Source organism: Haliaeetus albicilla, chromosome 11 (genome assembly GCF_947461875.1).
Source record: "Haliaeetus albicilla chromosome 11, bHalAlb1.1, whole genome shotgun sequence".
Taxonomy (NCBI): Eukaryota; Metazoa; Chordata; class Aves; order Accipitriformes; family Accipitridae; genus Haliaeetus; species Haliaeetus albicilla.
In genome coordinates, this window is record NC_091493.1 from 30,000,427 (window position 1) to 30,016,121 (window position 15,695).

The 15,695-nt window shown below is 45.3% G+C and overlaps 1 protein-coding gene across 3 annotated transcripts in view; it reads left to right on the forward strand.

The window, feature by feature from the left end:
* The window catches only part of MXI1 (MAX interactor 1, dimerization protein), a 57,884-nt gene extending 43,956 nt beyond the window's left edge, over positions 1 to 13,928 (forward strand). For 2 of the 3 annotated variants that reach the window (XM_069796945.1, XM_069796947.1), the window contains exons 4-6: positions 9,158 to 9,272; positions 10,498 to 10,669; positions 12,033 to 13,928. In XM_069796945.1, the coding sequence (XP_069653046.1) occupies positions 9,158 to 9,272; positions 10,498 to 10,669; positions 12,033 to 12,196 (451 nt within the window). In that variant the 3' untranslated portion in view covers positions 12,197 to 13,928. The remainder of the gene's footprint in view (positions 1 to 9,157; positions 9,273 to 10,497; positions 10,670 to 12,032) is intronic. The other variant, XM_069796946.1, reaches the window with a different exon arrangement.
* Positions 13,929 to 15,695: the final 1,767 nt, after the last annotated feature.

Genomic DNA, 15,695 nt, shown 5'->3' on the forward strand with positions numbered 1-15,695 from the left:
CTTTAAGCATCCCAGGTTTGGAAGTCATGGGATTACAGATGGTCTCTTTTTTATTATTATTTTATTCTTTTAAATGAAGCTTCTGTATTCTAGCCCTCTAGTTCAAAGAGAAAGACTTCAAGATATGCAACAAATAGGACCCAAAGGCCCAGAAGTTATAGTGTGAATAAAAATAACCCCAGATACATCATTTCAGCTTCAGTATCATAATGTTGTTTCAGTCTAATTGTTTGGGATCTGCTTGATTTAGGATTTCTGACTGCAGTCGTGGGATCCTGTTTAGACGTCAGTGCATTTGGCAACTGTATTCTTGCTCCAAAGAGTTTCCAATCCAGTAGACTGTTGGAGAAGAGGACAGAAACAAAAACCTGGGCAGGCTGAAGGATGATGCTAGTGATGGCAGAGCAGAACAAACAGTCCAGCCTCTGCAGTGCTGGTCAGAGAACAGAGTTTTCACTCAGTTTTCACACAGACTCAGTGTGAGATGAGAGCAGTCATACTCCCTGCAGCACCCTCTGAGATGAGAGTAGGACCCTGAGTCTTCCAGAAGTGTCCTGTTCCTAGCTGTGTCTGCAGTGCTATGGCCTTGAATCCTGGAAGTGGAAGCTCTCTCATGTGTCCACATAACTCAAGGTGTTTGTAGGCCAACCCCTACACCCACTGAACAACATGATTTATACCTAATGTCTGCACGGTGTGGACAGACTGAGCTTTTGGGAAATACAGCCGAAAGTGTCAGTTATCCCTCCGTGTTGCAGCCCAGGAGGCACCTGTCCTGCAGGAAAGCCAAATCTTTCAGCCAGATCCCCCATATTTCCCCAAGGGGTTGGAGACTGCCTGATTTCCCCTCCCTCCATTCCTCTCTTCCCCTTTTTTGATTTTGGAAAGCCTTGAAGTGATAAACTTGCCTTCAAAATTGTAACAAGATTAGGAGAGCCCTCTCAATAATACTCAGTTTTATACCTAGAAGGATCTCGGGAAAGGGAGAGACCTTGACAATTGTGTGACATGGAGAGAGGTGGGGAGAGCATGTCTCCCTCCAGACTGCAGTAGTAGGCTAGAAAGACTTGTGTTGGAATGGACCAGTGGTGGCAACAGACCACTTGGCACAAGGTTCGTTGGTCTTGCAGCCTCTGTTTGCCAAGAGCCTGAAGCTTTTCGAAAGTTGAAATCAGTGATGAGTCTTCCCATCTAGGAGAGTTGGGGGTTGAAGTAAGTTCTGTGTGCCTATGAGGGTGCGCTTGGCCATATGCTAACTCTACAGTGGAAGGCCGTGCAGGGCTTGGGGACACTCAGGGCAGGGTTTGTAGGACAGCCTCTTTCAAAGTTTACAATGGACAGTGTGGGCAGTATATTGTAAGTTAAAATCCTTGCTTTATGCTTACCTTAAGGCTTGCAGCTTCTGTTGCAGATGTGGAGAAGGGTTAGTGTGCTATAAAACTGGCCATTTTTTCCAAGTGTTTCAGTTGTTTGGTAAGGTGCTTCCTCTCCCAGTGTACCTCACCTTGGTTTTGTGACTGAGGTGGCCTTTGGACAAAATGCTGCTGTTGCAGAGTGCATCAGTACATTGCTGTTTGTATTTCATTTCCGCTTATGAGCTTGAATCAGGACGCTGCTTTCTTGAGCGCCGTACCACCCGTTAGCTCCCTGTTATGTAGCTTGTCAGCATGCAGAGGTGCATTGATTTGTGTGACTTTGAAAAGCTGCATTGCCTTGTTTTTTTGTTTTTTATTACTATTCTTGTTCTTACTATTGTTTAATCATAGGTCTCTTCATTTGTGGTTTGTTTTTCATCTGCCCTTGATTTAAGAATACAGTTGGATGCATGTTCATCTTTAACTTTTGCAGACAGATCTGGTATGGTTAAGATCAGAGTGAAAATGTTGCCCATAGAACTTTTTGTTCCTTAAATTCCTATTTATAATATGTTGTCAAGTCTTTTTATTGTCGGTCCTAAATTTTCATTTCTTTGTTTATTTTAAACAATAGAAAGGCTTTAAAAAAGTAAAGATCTAAAGGCTTTTTTTTTTCCAATTACTTTTTCATGGTACATTTTATTAGCATTTGGAATACAAATACTCCTACATGCCAGGGAGCTATTGGTAGAAATTAACTGGAAACAAAGAGGCAAATGAGCAAGTATCTCCTTCAGCGGGGAGCAAATGCAGGAAAACAAATAATTGTGAGAAAAGACCTGATTTAAAATCAGAAAGCAAGGCTTGTTCTGAATGATTTCACAGCTCACGTGGAGAATATTAACTTTTAACTGCATATTTCTGAGCCGGATTTCCTTCTAAAACATGTGTCTCGTCTCTGGTGTCCTGTGGAATTGGGGTGAAGCGGGTGTAAGCGTGTTTATTGCAGGCTGGCTGGACGCCACCGTAGCTTTATTGCGCGTGGCTGGAGGGCTCGCAGCAATTGCATAACGCTCTGCAGCAGAGAAAGCACGGGCTCAGCCCCCAGTGCCCGGCTGCCTCACCGTTCCTGATCCAGGTGCTTGGCAAAACCTCTTCCTTCACTGAAGACAAGCCTTCAGTAAAGCAGGAGGCAGATACTGTTGCAGAGAGGACTGGGCTGGGGGTTAGAGACAAGAGTAAGGAAAAAACATCCAGTCATATGATGGCTGTTAGAGATATGCATGCCTCTGACCTGTGAATTGCTTTTAGAAGGAAATCATATTTTCCCCCATTTTCCCTGCCCTGTGGTTTTTGCATGTGTTTCTCATTACTTCCATCTCAAAATCATTCTCATCCAGTGAATTATTGATGTGGGGTCACTTGCATTTCTCCAGGAATTGCTTTCTTTAACCAATGATCCCTCCTGAATTTTTTAAGCAATCTATTAGCTCTGAAATCCAAACAAAGTTGGTGGTTTCTAATTTCAGGGTTAAATTAGACTCGACTTTGAAAAGTGTAGAGGGAAGAGGAGGAGTGCAGAGAAGGAAGAATGATCATGTCCTTTTCCATGTTAAGATCTTCCTTCTGCTGGTTCTTTTGGTGCTTCTTTTGGTTTGGTTTTGTTCTGGTTTTTTTAACATCTCTTGGAGATCAAGTGTCTGATTTAGGCTCAGTGGGACTTGACCGTATTCCTAATGTTGAGCATATGCTTAAATCCACTGTTGAATTCAAGCCCTATAGACCTGCAGGCTTAGTACAAAAATATCTGGGAAATGCTTTTCTTTTCCCTCAGATGCTCCCTTCTTTCAACATACAAAAATCAGAATTCAGCATTTTGAAATGCTGCTGGAGGCAAGTTGGTCATTTCCTGCTGGGAGGGAGGCTTGATCTTTAGAGTGTGTGTGTGTGTGAGTGCGTGTTTGTGTTTTGCAGATGTTTGGGCCTTGATTCAGCAAAGTCTATCAGCAATGTCTGACTAGGGGATAGTGCCGAATCTGGTAAACCTGCTGCTTCAGAGCTGAGTGTGTGCACGTGTGTTTGACTCCTCAGCAGCAGAGGTTTCTTGTCTCAGTTTCCATCACTTCTGCCCATGGTGGAAGCTGGAAAAAAAACCCAGAAACCCAAAATCTGGTCTAGCAAAGAAGCTGCAGTCTCTCCAGCGATGTTTACATTCAGGGATGGCTCCCTGACAGTCCTGCCCACAGCCATTGCTTACACCATCCACAAGAGGAGGATGGACCTGAGCATGGGGGGGTGTCACCCACTTGGCAAGTGGTGCACAGGGGTTTGGCTGAGCCCACCAGGGCCTAGAGAGGGAAACAGCCGGTGGCCTTCCAGACGTGGGCTGGCCCTCACAGGGGGCTCCTCAGGCACTGAAGGAAGGTAGGTAGGTTTCTAGCCCCTCTGTAGCCACTTTGTGACCAGCAGGTACAAGGCTTTGGAGCTTCCACCACAGATCCCTCAGCCCTCTGGGGACTTCCCAGTCAGGGAAGAGGCTGGAGACTTTATGCCCAGCTTGCTGTGGTACAGAATGGTGGGGTAGGTTGATTCCTACCCAAACTCCTCAAAAATGTCCTCAGATGAGTGGGGGAAGGAAATGGGGATTTTTTTTTTTAATTTTTTTTTTTTTGCACCCACACCTTTTTCTGCACTGCAGTTTTGATCCAGGCAAAAGGAAGCCCAGTTCCTGCAGTGGGATTTGGGTGCGTGTTGTGCAGTGAGACAGCTGAAGCTATGAGCAAAAAGCACGCATAAATAAAGGCTTCCTCCCCGTGCTTTATATAATCAGAGTGGATGATGTCATTGGGAGATGGAGAGGAGAGCAGGCTGTGAAATTACAGCCCTCTGCAGCCAGGCAGAGCCAAGTGCAAGGAGGGGCTGCATGGAGCAAGGGCCAGATTCCTCTCTGATAGAGACTCAGGACAGAGGGCCTGGGGGCTCAGCCTTGGAGAGGAGCTGAGGGGGTAGAAGTAGATGATCCAAATACAGTCGGAAGCTCTTGCACAGGCACAAAGGGAAAGGGGCAAGAACAGCATATACCCAGTGGGCAGCAGTGGGGCTGCCACTTCAGGGGCCAGCAACCCCTTCTTCCACGTGCAGCCACCTATAGCTTGTTGTGGATCAGCTGGCAGGGCTGTGAGGCTGCTGAGCTTGCTCATACCTCGTCTGCTTCAGTCTTCTGGCCCATCTGTTTAGGAGCTGACGTAACTTTTCCCACAGCAGCTCCTGGCAGAGAAGAGAGGGCATCCTCACTCAGCTTGCCCTCCACATCCCAGAGGAGCTTGCCTCTAGGCTCCTTCTAGCCCTGCACAGGGGAGGAAGCAAAAGTGGCAGAGGGGCTCTGTCCTAGCCAGAGTTGCCAGGTGGAACAGGATAAAAGGTTGTCCTCAGCTGTTTGGGACAGAGGCGTATGTGTTAGGCTCTGGTTTTACGAAGCCCCTCAGGTGCTTTGCTCCTTTTCTGGCCACCCTGATGCCCCACATGGGAATCTCAAACAGGAGTCTTCCCCCTCATCAGGCTGAGCAGGAGGGGGGCACCGGGCTGATCTCGTGGGAAAGAGGAGAGCCCTCTCCTTTCAAATCCTCCACGGATTCCTTCTTCAGCACATCCAGCACCTACTATGCGCTCAGGATGCTGCTGTGAGAGCCTGATTTTTTCCAAGGCCACTTACGCAGGAGAAAGGGCTCCAGCTTCTCCCATGTCCCCTGCAGCTAGCCTGTAAAGGCTTTGGCCTCAGCTGAAACTGGAATTCTCTTTCTGTCATCCTCTATCTTCCCCAGGATCAAGGCAGCGAGAGGCAGCAGCCCTTCGCACCAAGCCCGAGCTGTTTCTCTGTTATATAACAATATGGGCATTTAGACTTGTTTTTCCAGATATTGGCAGATGCGTCAAATATTGGCATAATCCAGTGGTTTACATGGAAAGCCGTCTGGCTCTGTCTGGAGCCTGTACAATGCTGATATTTTCACTGAATACAAGAGCTGCAGCTTTGTCAAAGCCACGTTGCAACAGAGTCCAGGTAAACAAGGGGAAAAGACATTCATATCATGGCCTGACCTGTGGGATTACAGCTGTCCAGGTACAGCTCCAGGACTTGATAAGGAAGGTTAATAGGTTTGTGATTGCTTTCTCTCTGAAGTGGTGTTTTAGCTAAGTTTGCTGTGATGCTTTTGAGCTCTGGAGTTTTATTTCTGGGTTTTACCGAAGCCACCCATCAGTGCATCAGACCTGCCTGTGTGCTCTGTGGTTTAAGAACCCACCATGGTCTACTCAGGCTGTTGGAAGTTGAGAGAGGTCAGGGACTGTGACCGGCTTAGATTGTAAAAATAAAAAGGCATGGTATTGAACACTGCAGGGGGGAGAGAGCTGGGGAAGCTGTTTGATTTCATCTCTCTGAAGGAAAACAACATGCTTGTGTGCCAGGATGGTTTGCAGGCTTGATTGCTCTTTGCTATCTCAGCTGCTCCGGGCCAGGGAGCTCCTGAGTGGCTCTGCCAGTGTCATCCCCAGCAGCAAGAGGTGAGTGCTGGGACTGAAGGGCCTGGCTGTCCCTGGTCTGCACCAGCCTGTGCACCGAGGCTGGCCCGCTGCTGTATGCTAATGTACAGCCCTGTGCATTTCCCTCAGGCTGTGGTTGGAGATATAAATGCACTTGGGTTTGCAGTGGCATCAAAACTCAGTGTGGCTCAGCTCTGAGTGCAAAATAAGGGGAAAATGCAACAGCAGCACTGAAGTGATTGCTTTGGTCAAACCTCTTCCAAACCTGCCTCGGCTCAGCCAAAGCCACCTGCCCCTGCAGTGTGCTCGTTGCCTGAGCCACGCTATGTGCTGTCGTGAGCTTATCAGCTTGCACTCACACCCTCTGTCACAGGCAGGTGTCCCCTCCTGATGCCTGGTGTGCCAGCAGAGGCCATCACCCCTGCTGCAGGCCATGGCCTTTGGCCACTGGCCAGCAGAGCTGCTGGCAGAAGTGGCTTCTCTGAAAACTGTCTGTGTGAGCCTGCACCAATCTTCTGGGCTTTGAGAGCCAATGTGGGGATCCAGAACTGGGTGAATGTCCCCTCTGGGGCCACATGTGCTGGGGAAGTAACTCTGCCAGCTCTTCCAGTGTCCTCCTGGGGACAGACCCTCTGACTGCTTTGTCCCTCGCCCTGCCCTTATCAGGACCCGCAGAGCACAGTAACCTTCATCAATCCACCATGGTCCTGCGGCACAATGGGAAGTGTGTCAGTGTCCAGGGTTTTATTATGTGGCTGGATCTTTGCATATAGCTTTCAGGTGCTTAACACAGTTGATGTCATCAAGTCTGCACATAACCTAGCTTTTGACATGGCAGGTCAATGCCATCCTATTAACTGCTGTCTCAGCAATCCAGCCAGCACTTGCTCCTGCCCGAAGCTGATCGCTGGTTCCAGCAATCGCAGTTCCTGGTGCAGCGCCTTCCCCAGTTCCTGGTAAAACCTCTAGTGCTGAGACTGAGCCCAAAGCTCAGGCTGTAGATGTGTGTCCATTTCTCTCTGCATTCAGGAGTGGACTGTGATACGTTTGATACTGGTTAGATGTTGATTCCCCAAACTTTTTGTTTTCTGTTGCACAAATAATTCAGTTTTCACCATGGGCTGGGACCTGCCCTTGCCTAGCAGGGCAGGGGGGAGTCTGCGGTCCCTACCTGTAGCAGGTGGTATGTAGCAAGTCCCTTGGTAGGTGGAGCCAGCCCTGCTCCTCAGCCCTTAGATCTGTGCACACATCTTTAGCTCTACTCAAGCTGCACTTTTAACTTGGGCTGATGCCGTAGGTGAAGTGTATGGCTGGTGCTCATACTCATGCTGTGAAGAGACCATGCTGCTCTGTGCTGCAGCTTGATAGCTGTGCTCTGACGGCGCTGAACTTGGTGACTTGCCTCGGTGGCCGTTCAGGAAATCTGTGGCATAGCCAAAAATGGGTTAAAAACCCAGCATGTCTTTAACCACAAGATCCTCCTCCTCTTCCTTTCTCTAGCTGCAAGAAGCCAGCATCCAGTCTCCTGTAGGATGACATGAAATATAGTGCCAGTGTGAACCAGCAATGCTTTTTCATTGCTGGCCCTACAGGTCATTATGGGATATTGGGCAAACACCTGTAGTGGGTGCACACAACTCCTGTTGATCAAGCTCTACATTGAAAATGGACTTCCAGGTAGAAAAAATCCCCCTGTGTCAGCCATATGGGTTTAGTATCAGTGGGGTTTGGCCTAGAGCAAGCTGAGAAGTAAAAGATGAGATTGATGTGACTACTGTTTTTTTTCAGTTTGATTTTTGGATTATGATTTCCCCTTTCCCACTTCTCCAGTTGTTAATATTTAATGAAAAACACGTGTTCTTCAAGGCCCTTGCTAGTCATATGCAGCCCTGTGGCTGTTCTTGAGACAGAATGCTGGACCCTTCGTAAAGAGATTTATAATAGAAACAGTGAGGAGCTCACAGCTACAGCACCTCTAGTGAACACTCCCCTGCGGTGACAGTTCATCACCAAACCCCCTGACCCTTCCACCCTTAATCATCCTTGCTTGTCACTGACATAATTGCCTGATTACAGACTCCTCTCCCCCACCCCTTTCAAACTGGATGCAATAGTGAATTTGAAAAGCAAATGGAAATGAACTGTCCATGCTCTTTTTTTCTTCTTTTTTTTTTTTTTTTTTCCTTCCCCTGCATTGATATGGATCAGGCTAAGATTCAGTTTCTTTGTGCATGAGCAGGGGCTGGGATAGGCTTTCAGGACTCTTTTGCACTGGTGTTTCTTGCATGTGAATGGTGGAGCTGATGTCATTGTGTTATTGATTGGGATGACAAGTTTGGACATAAATCATTAATGTCTGGGAAAGAGAGAGGGAGGGGAAAAAGGCAACCCACACTTGACAGTTTTCCATAAATCTGCTGTTCATTCCTGCATACGTGATACAGAGGAGAAGACAGCAGGAACAGTTTTCTTGTGTAGCCTGAGGACAATGTGCTTTGCCACTGCTGCCTGAACCATTTTCCCCAGAACATGCTTCCATATTCTGCAGAAAATGGTTCATATCATCAGCAACACTGTCATGCTTGAGCCTGTCTTTGTAGACATGAGCCAAGGTCAGAAGGCTGCCCAGGGGAAGGTCTTGGGTTCTCTTGTTCCCACAGACCTTGCACCCCCAGCAGCATTTCAGACCTGGGCCCAGGAAGGAGTAAGAGTGCAGTTCTTGGGAACTACCATTCCTCTAGCTCCTTTAGCTGCCAGCAGGGATTGTTTGGCTGACCATTTTTCTCATTGTTCTTAATTTTGTGCAAAAAGATGGTGCCTAGATCAGTTCATAGCAAATGTCCCCGAACCAGCAATGCACAAGTGTGCAGGGGGTAGCAGTCATTCAAAACTACTTTCACAGAAGTTCTTCTCAGCAAGACAGCGAATAGCTGAGAGAGAGAGGACACCCACAAGATAGTTGTACCATCTGCCTGTGTGCCTTGCCCCTGCGCAAAGTTCATCCAGATGAGTCAGATTATCAGTTCAGACAGCAAGAAAATAAACAGTGTCTGTCAAAGGTTAGCAATAATGCAAGTATTGGTGAGTAGCTGATGTTTGCAGTGTAAGTAGTTTAGTGGCAGTCTGTCCTGGTACCTGTGGGGAATCTTGTGATGTGCGGAGAGAGGGAGACATGAAAACTGCCTTGTAGGAGGGAAGTAGAAAAGGAAATGACATTCCCTTTCTGAAAGCATAGCTCTGATCGTCCTCTTCTCTCCTTGCAGCCGAGCTCACCTCCGCCTATGTCTAGAACGCTTAAAAGTTCTGATACCGCTAGGACCAGACTGCACCAGGCACACAACGCTTGGGCTGCTCAACAAAGCCAAAGCACATATCAAGGTAAGAGCTGCTTTTCCAAGCTGCTTTCAGTCTGGGCTGTTGGGAAGTGTAATTCAATCGTTCACTCTCGCTGCCTAAAGGTAACTCTGTTGAAGGAGACTAACACTTTTTTTTAAAGGAAAAGAAAAAACAAACAAAAAAAAAAACAGAAAAGAAAAAAGCAAGCAAGCCTTGCCCCTTTGGTTAATCATTTATCATTGCTACAAGCCACATTGTTAGAAGAGTCCATAATGAACTGCGCTAACTACGGAAATGATTGATTTGGAGAGCAGGGGTCTTGTTCTGTATTGTGATAGTTCGTTGACAGCTGCATTTCTTTGAAGAAAAACATAGCTACTGTTGAATGACTGCATTTTGGTGGGAAATGCAGGGTTTTTTCTGATGTGCTAGTGACTTTCCACTGCTGAAGCATTAGCACAAACCACAAGAGTGTGAGGCAGGGTTGGCTTGCTGGGGTTTCATGTGTGAACTTGCCAGCTAGCCCAGCACTCTTCTAGATTCACTTTTGGCAAAGCAAAGCATGAAAAGAAAATGCAGCATTGTCAGTATCTGGAAGAGGCTGAAATACTTTGTTGCAGGTCAGGACAGTGGGAGGGAGGATGGGTGGTGAAGGAGAAAAAGCACTGCCGAAGGGACAGAGTTAGCCTGAAATGACTCCTCCTTATGCAATGTGCTTGTCATAGGAAACAAAGAACAGTGCCCTGGTAGATTTCCCAGCTGTGATCAAAGAAATCTGTAGTAGGTTATGTAAATCGCTTACTGAATAGAAAACTGTTTCTGAGAAATCCTACTAAACCATGCAGCAAGGAACACAGAACTCCCAGGGCACGTTTTTATGTTACAGTGGATCATAACAAACCCTGAATTCGTTTGGTTAAGGGAATTGAGGCCCCTTGGTGGACAGATTTGGTAATGCAAGTGGCTGAACCTATGTGGAATGACCCACAAACTCCTACAATTAAAATCGTTTGCCCTGGAGAGGCTCTGTCCTCAGAGACTTTTTATACTAACGTGTATGATTTATCAGGACTTGGGAGGTGGAAAAGATGTGAGGAGATGGCATTATTCTTGGAGACTGCAAGGCAGCTTGATTCAGGGCTCTTTTGCAGCTTAAATCCTTCTGGGACCTGGGATGGTCTAAGCAAAGCAGGTGGCTGGGCAGTGGAGGTGGGACGGAAGGAGAAAAGGATGAAACTAATTATTGAGTCATATCTGATCATGTCAGAAACTTGAAGAGGCTGAGAGGAGAAGCCAACACCAGCTTGAGAACCTGGAACGAGAACAAAGATTCCTAAAGAGAAGACTGGAACAACTACAGGGTCCTCAGGAGATAGAGCGAATACGAATGGACAGCATTGGATCTACCATTTCCTCGGATCGCTCGGACTCGGAGCGAGGTGGGTGTTGTTGCACTAGCACTGAATCCCCAGGACTCTGTGAGGCGAGGGCATGAGATTCATCCATTTCTTGTCTCTCATCTGTCCCCTTCTTATGGCCTTTGGTATTTAGGCTACTGATTTTGCTCACATACATGCATGTACACACACACGCACGCACACATATATATGAAGAGTTTAGTATTTTGCATGAGTTCTAATTAAGTCTGGAAGAAGTGTTGTTATTGTCAACCTGAGCAGATCTCTGTGGCATTTAAAGCGACCCATTTCTCTGAAAAGCTCTCTAAAATCCAAAGCATTAGTCAGGAAAAATAATGTGATCACAAGGTGGCAGCTAAATACCTGATGATAAAGTTGAGATATCCATTTTTGGTCAACTGAATCTCTCAGCAACACAAAGAGGAAAATCTAAGAAGATATTAGTGGGACTGGAATGGATGTTGCTAAGCAGCATCCAGCTTCTCATTCTGTATTTGGGCTGTGGTATAACCAAGGTACCATGGTATAACCAAGCAAACAGAACTAAGCAAATTGCCTCTTAAAATTCCTGGAATCAGTTATACACAGCCCCCACTTTTTTGTTGTCCAAGCTTCCCATAGACTTCATCTTCTCAGTTAAAACTGGATAGAGATGATCTGAATAGCTAACTGAATTCAGATAATTTTCTTTTTTTAAAATATCTCTGCTGTGGAGAGATACTTAAGCACAATAAATGGTTTGATATTTACTGACAGACCCAAAGACACTGTATAGTTTGGGTGTGAATCTGTAGTTTTAAAAAAAAAAAAAAATCCTTTTGGAAAATTCCTGAATGATATGAGAACCAGGATATCTGGTTAACTAGATCTCTGCTTTTTAAGTCTTTCTTAGAAATAAGATTTATGTTCTAAAGTCCACTGAGCATCTCTGAGAGTAACCCAGATCCCCATGGGAATGCATTTTAATGCCCTCGATGAGTGGTCCTAGCTTTGGGAACATAGTATCAAGCAAGTAGCATGTTTGGGGGTAACTTCATGCTCCATTTTCTCTGTTTTATCTGTTTCTTTTTGTTTCCAACACTGGGGTGGTAGAGTTCCAAAGAAAGAGGTAGTGGAACAAGTTCAGTGTGTGTGCTGGCCCACCTATCCTGATAGGAGGAGTCAAACCCCTTTGCCAAGTCCCTAAGAAAACTCCGAGCTGGTATCTAGTCTTTTTATAAATCATGTCCACAGCCCATCCCATTCCAGGGAGAACACTGAAAGTCTTCCTGCCTGACTGCTGCTTCAGCCCTGCCTGGGGGAGTCCGAGCAGCTCACTGGCTTGAAGGGAGTAGTTGGATCTGTGGTGCTAACCTGTGTGCGTTTCTCTCATTTTCCTTTTTAGAAGAGATTGAAGTGGATGTTGAAAGCACAGAGTTCTCCCATGGAGAAGTGGACAATATCAGCACAACCAGCATCAGTGACATTGATGATCACAGCAGCTTGCAGAGTATTGGGAGTGACGAGGGTTACTCCAGCGCCAGTGTCAAGCTCTCGTTTTCTTCCTAGAACCAAGTGAGACAACAGTGCAGGGCGAATGATTTCACTGGGGTGATCAAACTGGGTCCTAGATGCCAGTATCCTCTTTCAGAAATGACATATTGACAGCTAGTCCTGGAGAGACCTGTATATAAAGCTTTTTGGGTAAAGGAAGCCTCCACAGAAACCCACATGTCTTCATTTGGTCATGTTACCAATCCCAATTCCTGCTGGCAAAAAGTTAGACCAAACACTACTCCCTTTGATGTCAGTGAAATCTGTTTGTTTCTGTGGGACCTGGATCTAGACCTTAGTGATGAAATACTTTGTTTTGAATTTATTTGTTTGAAAGAGGATACTAGAGACTCATCCCTCTCTTTCTGTCATGAGATCTGAGAAATGTCAGAATTTCTTATATTGCATTCAGGTTGAACAACCTAGTTTAGGCCCTTCTGAAGAGCTTTTGTGGTCCTAAAAGGACCGTATCCTACAGTTTATCACAATCCAATGCTGTCGTAATGTACTAGGAAATCTAAGAAGGCTTACGTAGCCTAGGAATAACAATGATGATAATGATTAAGGTCTCATTCTGTGCCCAGAGAGAGAGGGGCAGCAAAGAGAGATGTTCAGGGGAGAACACCATTCAGCTCAGCTTTCTGTTGGACATCATTTAAAAAGCAAGTACCTCTGATGCGTGGCTAAAGCAAGAGGTACACACTTGTAATCTACCAGCACATCGTGGGCTGTGTCATGCCTCAGGCTGTGACTCCAACAACAGATCTCCCGGTAGATGTGTGCTCATATGCAGGCACACAACCAGCTGAGGACAGAAGGAAACCAGCACATACGAGAGGTGATATGCCAGAAAGTCATGCCCAGATACTGAGCCACTATGACCTTTTTATTTGAAGAGATTTTTTGATAAACATTTGTAAATGTGTTGGGAGGGAAAACACCCCAAGTCTGATGCGTCTTTTTAGAGCTTGTCCATATGAAACCTTAGATGTCTTTTATATGAATTTATGCCATGAGAAGATCTCTGTTTTGATGAAGCACTTGACCCAATGAAATGCAAAGATGCTTTTTGCCATGCACACAATGGATGAAGGCTGTGCTAGCTGGAAGAGGCCAGGTTTGGTGGGGGTTTCTTTGGTTTTCTTTTTAGAATCATTCCCTTTGCTGACTTTTGAAGTTCCAGTCCAGTAGTTAACCTAGTTAAGCTCAGCACGTCTCTCATGTTAATGTACCGTTTTGACTGCACGTCCTGTTCCCAAGGGCCTTGCCATCTTATCTGTGCAGGTGCTGTTAAGAGCTATTATAGCGAATGTTTTCTAATTTTCTCGGAGACGAGCATTCTAACCTGCACTTTTGAGGGCTTTGCTTTTTTTATTTTTGTCTTTTTAATGGCCAGGATTATTTTGTTTTCCGAGTTTTAAAAACCTTAATAGAGTCCTCACCTATGGCATTGTTTGAAACTTTGTATATCCTTAAGTAATTTAACTACCCCTCATTACTAAGAAAAAAAAGAGGAAAAAATGCTTTATAAAATTCATAACTTATTGCTGATTTGAATGGGTTGTTAATTTCAGTCCTTTAGATTTTATTTTATTGTTTTAGGTAGGGTTGGGCAAAAAGAGGTAAAATAAAATAAAAAAATAAAGACAACCATATTTAGCAGTGCAGTGGAATTGTGTTTATATGTTAGCATATGGTCCCCATTAAAGTAGCACTTTAACGCCATTAAACATTTCTGTATCTGAAATGAGTCGTGTTCTTCCATCTTGGTTATTCGTATCACTTTAGCTGACTCTTTGTTCTTTTTGTGCCCCTCGATCCTGTGATAAGAAGATCCTGAGTGAGTCTGCTGTAGACTTTTGCATTATGATAAGTTGCCTGTGTTTAAATATTCTGATGTTTCCCCCAGTCTCCTCCAAAATGTGTCATCCTCTGTAAGAGGCACAACACACATGCTTGAGTAGAGAAATAATCTTTCCATGGCTGTAATGAATGATTTCTGTTTATTTGGGGTTTTTTAAATTAATTTGCTTACTGAGTCTGGATCAGGTTGCTGCTGTTAAATCTGTTTTCACTTGTGTGTATGTAATCCAGTGGCTCAGTACATCTGTTCTTCCTCCTCCTGGGAGGTGACCTGGCAGGAGCAGGAGTCTGCCACAGACTGAATTGAGCTCAGGTTAACAAATGGGGCCCGAGGGTTTTCAAAGAAGAAAAGCTGCTTGGTTTATGTTTGGGGTCTGTATAATCTCTGGATGACACAAGGTTTGGCACAGTCTTCTGAGTGGTGAAAAGTGGGGAAACTTTAGCTCTAGCAAGGCCTTATTTATTTATTCATTATTATTCTCCTTGAAAGTGTTGACCACTGGCAGCCCTGGTGCTGAGCAGTTGAATACTAGTGGGATTTATTTATTTATGACCCTTTTTCTGTAGCTGTCCCATCACCTCCTCCTTCCTGTTATTCCTATTTGGTTTAAATGGCCACTTGAGAAAGAAATATCACAGATGACAAATACTAAAGTTCCACGGGTGGGGAATTGCTTTGCTCTCCTCGTTGGTATAAAACAGTGATGTGTCTGTGGTTGGAATACGCATCTGAAAGGTTTGCTTATGTGCTCCAGGGCCAGTTTGGTATCTCCTACCTTTTCTAGCATTGTGGACTCGAAGGGGTCTTGATATCAAGTGCAAATAGAATGGGAAAAATGTAGCAGGAGGTGAGCTTCCATCACCAGCCACCTGCCTGACCGCTCAGCTAGTAGCAGTGGTCCAGCCAGGAAAAGGACCAGGGATAAACCAAAATCAAGAGCCTTTATAATAACTGCTAAAGACATGGGGTTGGTTGCTCTGGTGCTGGGGGTTCTTTGTGGCAGGTCTTAGCAGATTTCAGCTAGAGCTTGGATAGTTTTTTATGTGATGGAAGCATTTCTCTGGCTTTTTGAGGTTGTCCTGCACTGCTTTATTACTGCATTGTGGACTCTGGCCTTTTCTGTACGCTTGCACCTCACATGGTCTGTCACACTCCTTATGTCTCCCTTCGTTGGTCTGGTCTGTTGCATTGAAATGTTCAAGATGACTAATTTGCTCAGAGAAGTTGCTGTAAGTTACTTTTAGATGATTGTACAGGTCAATTTGTATGGTTATGCAGGACATCAGTAAGATGATCATAATAGTTCCTTCTGCTTAAAAATGCATGAATCTCCTGAATTGTCCCTGTTGTGGCAAGGCAGAATAGTCCCATGTGCCAGATCTGCTTTAAGGTCACTTTTCAAAGTACCATCAAAGTTTCTACTAGCTACCTACCCTGAAATATTGTAAAACAGAGTGAGTATCCAAAGGAGTAAATACTAGCCCTTGAGGGTCAGGTTTCTCTTACCCTTTGGAAGCTGAGATAGTCCCTCACTACTGAACTCTAAGAGATCCAATAGAGCAAGTCAAATTTACTGGTTTTCCCCCAACAGTGCTCACAAGCTTACTGTCTGTTTTGTCCAAACATTGTCCTTAAAAAAGAGTTACTTTC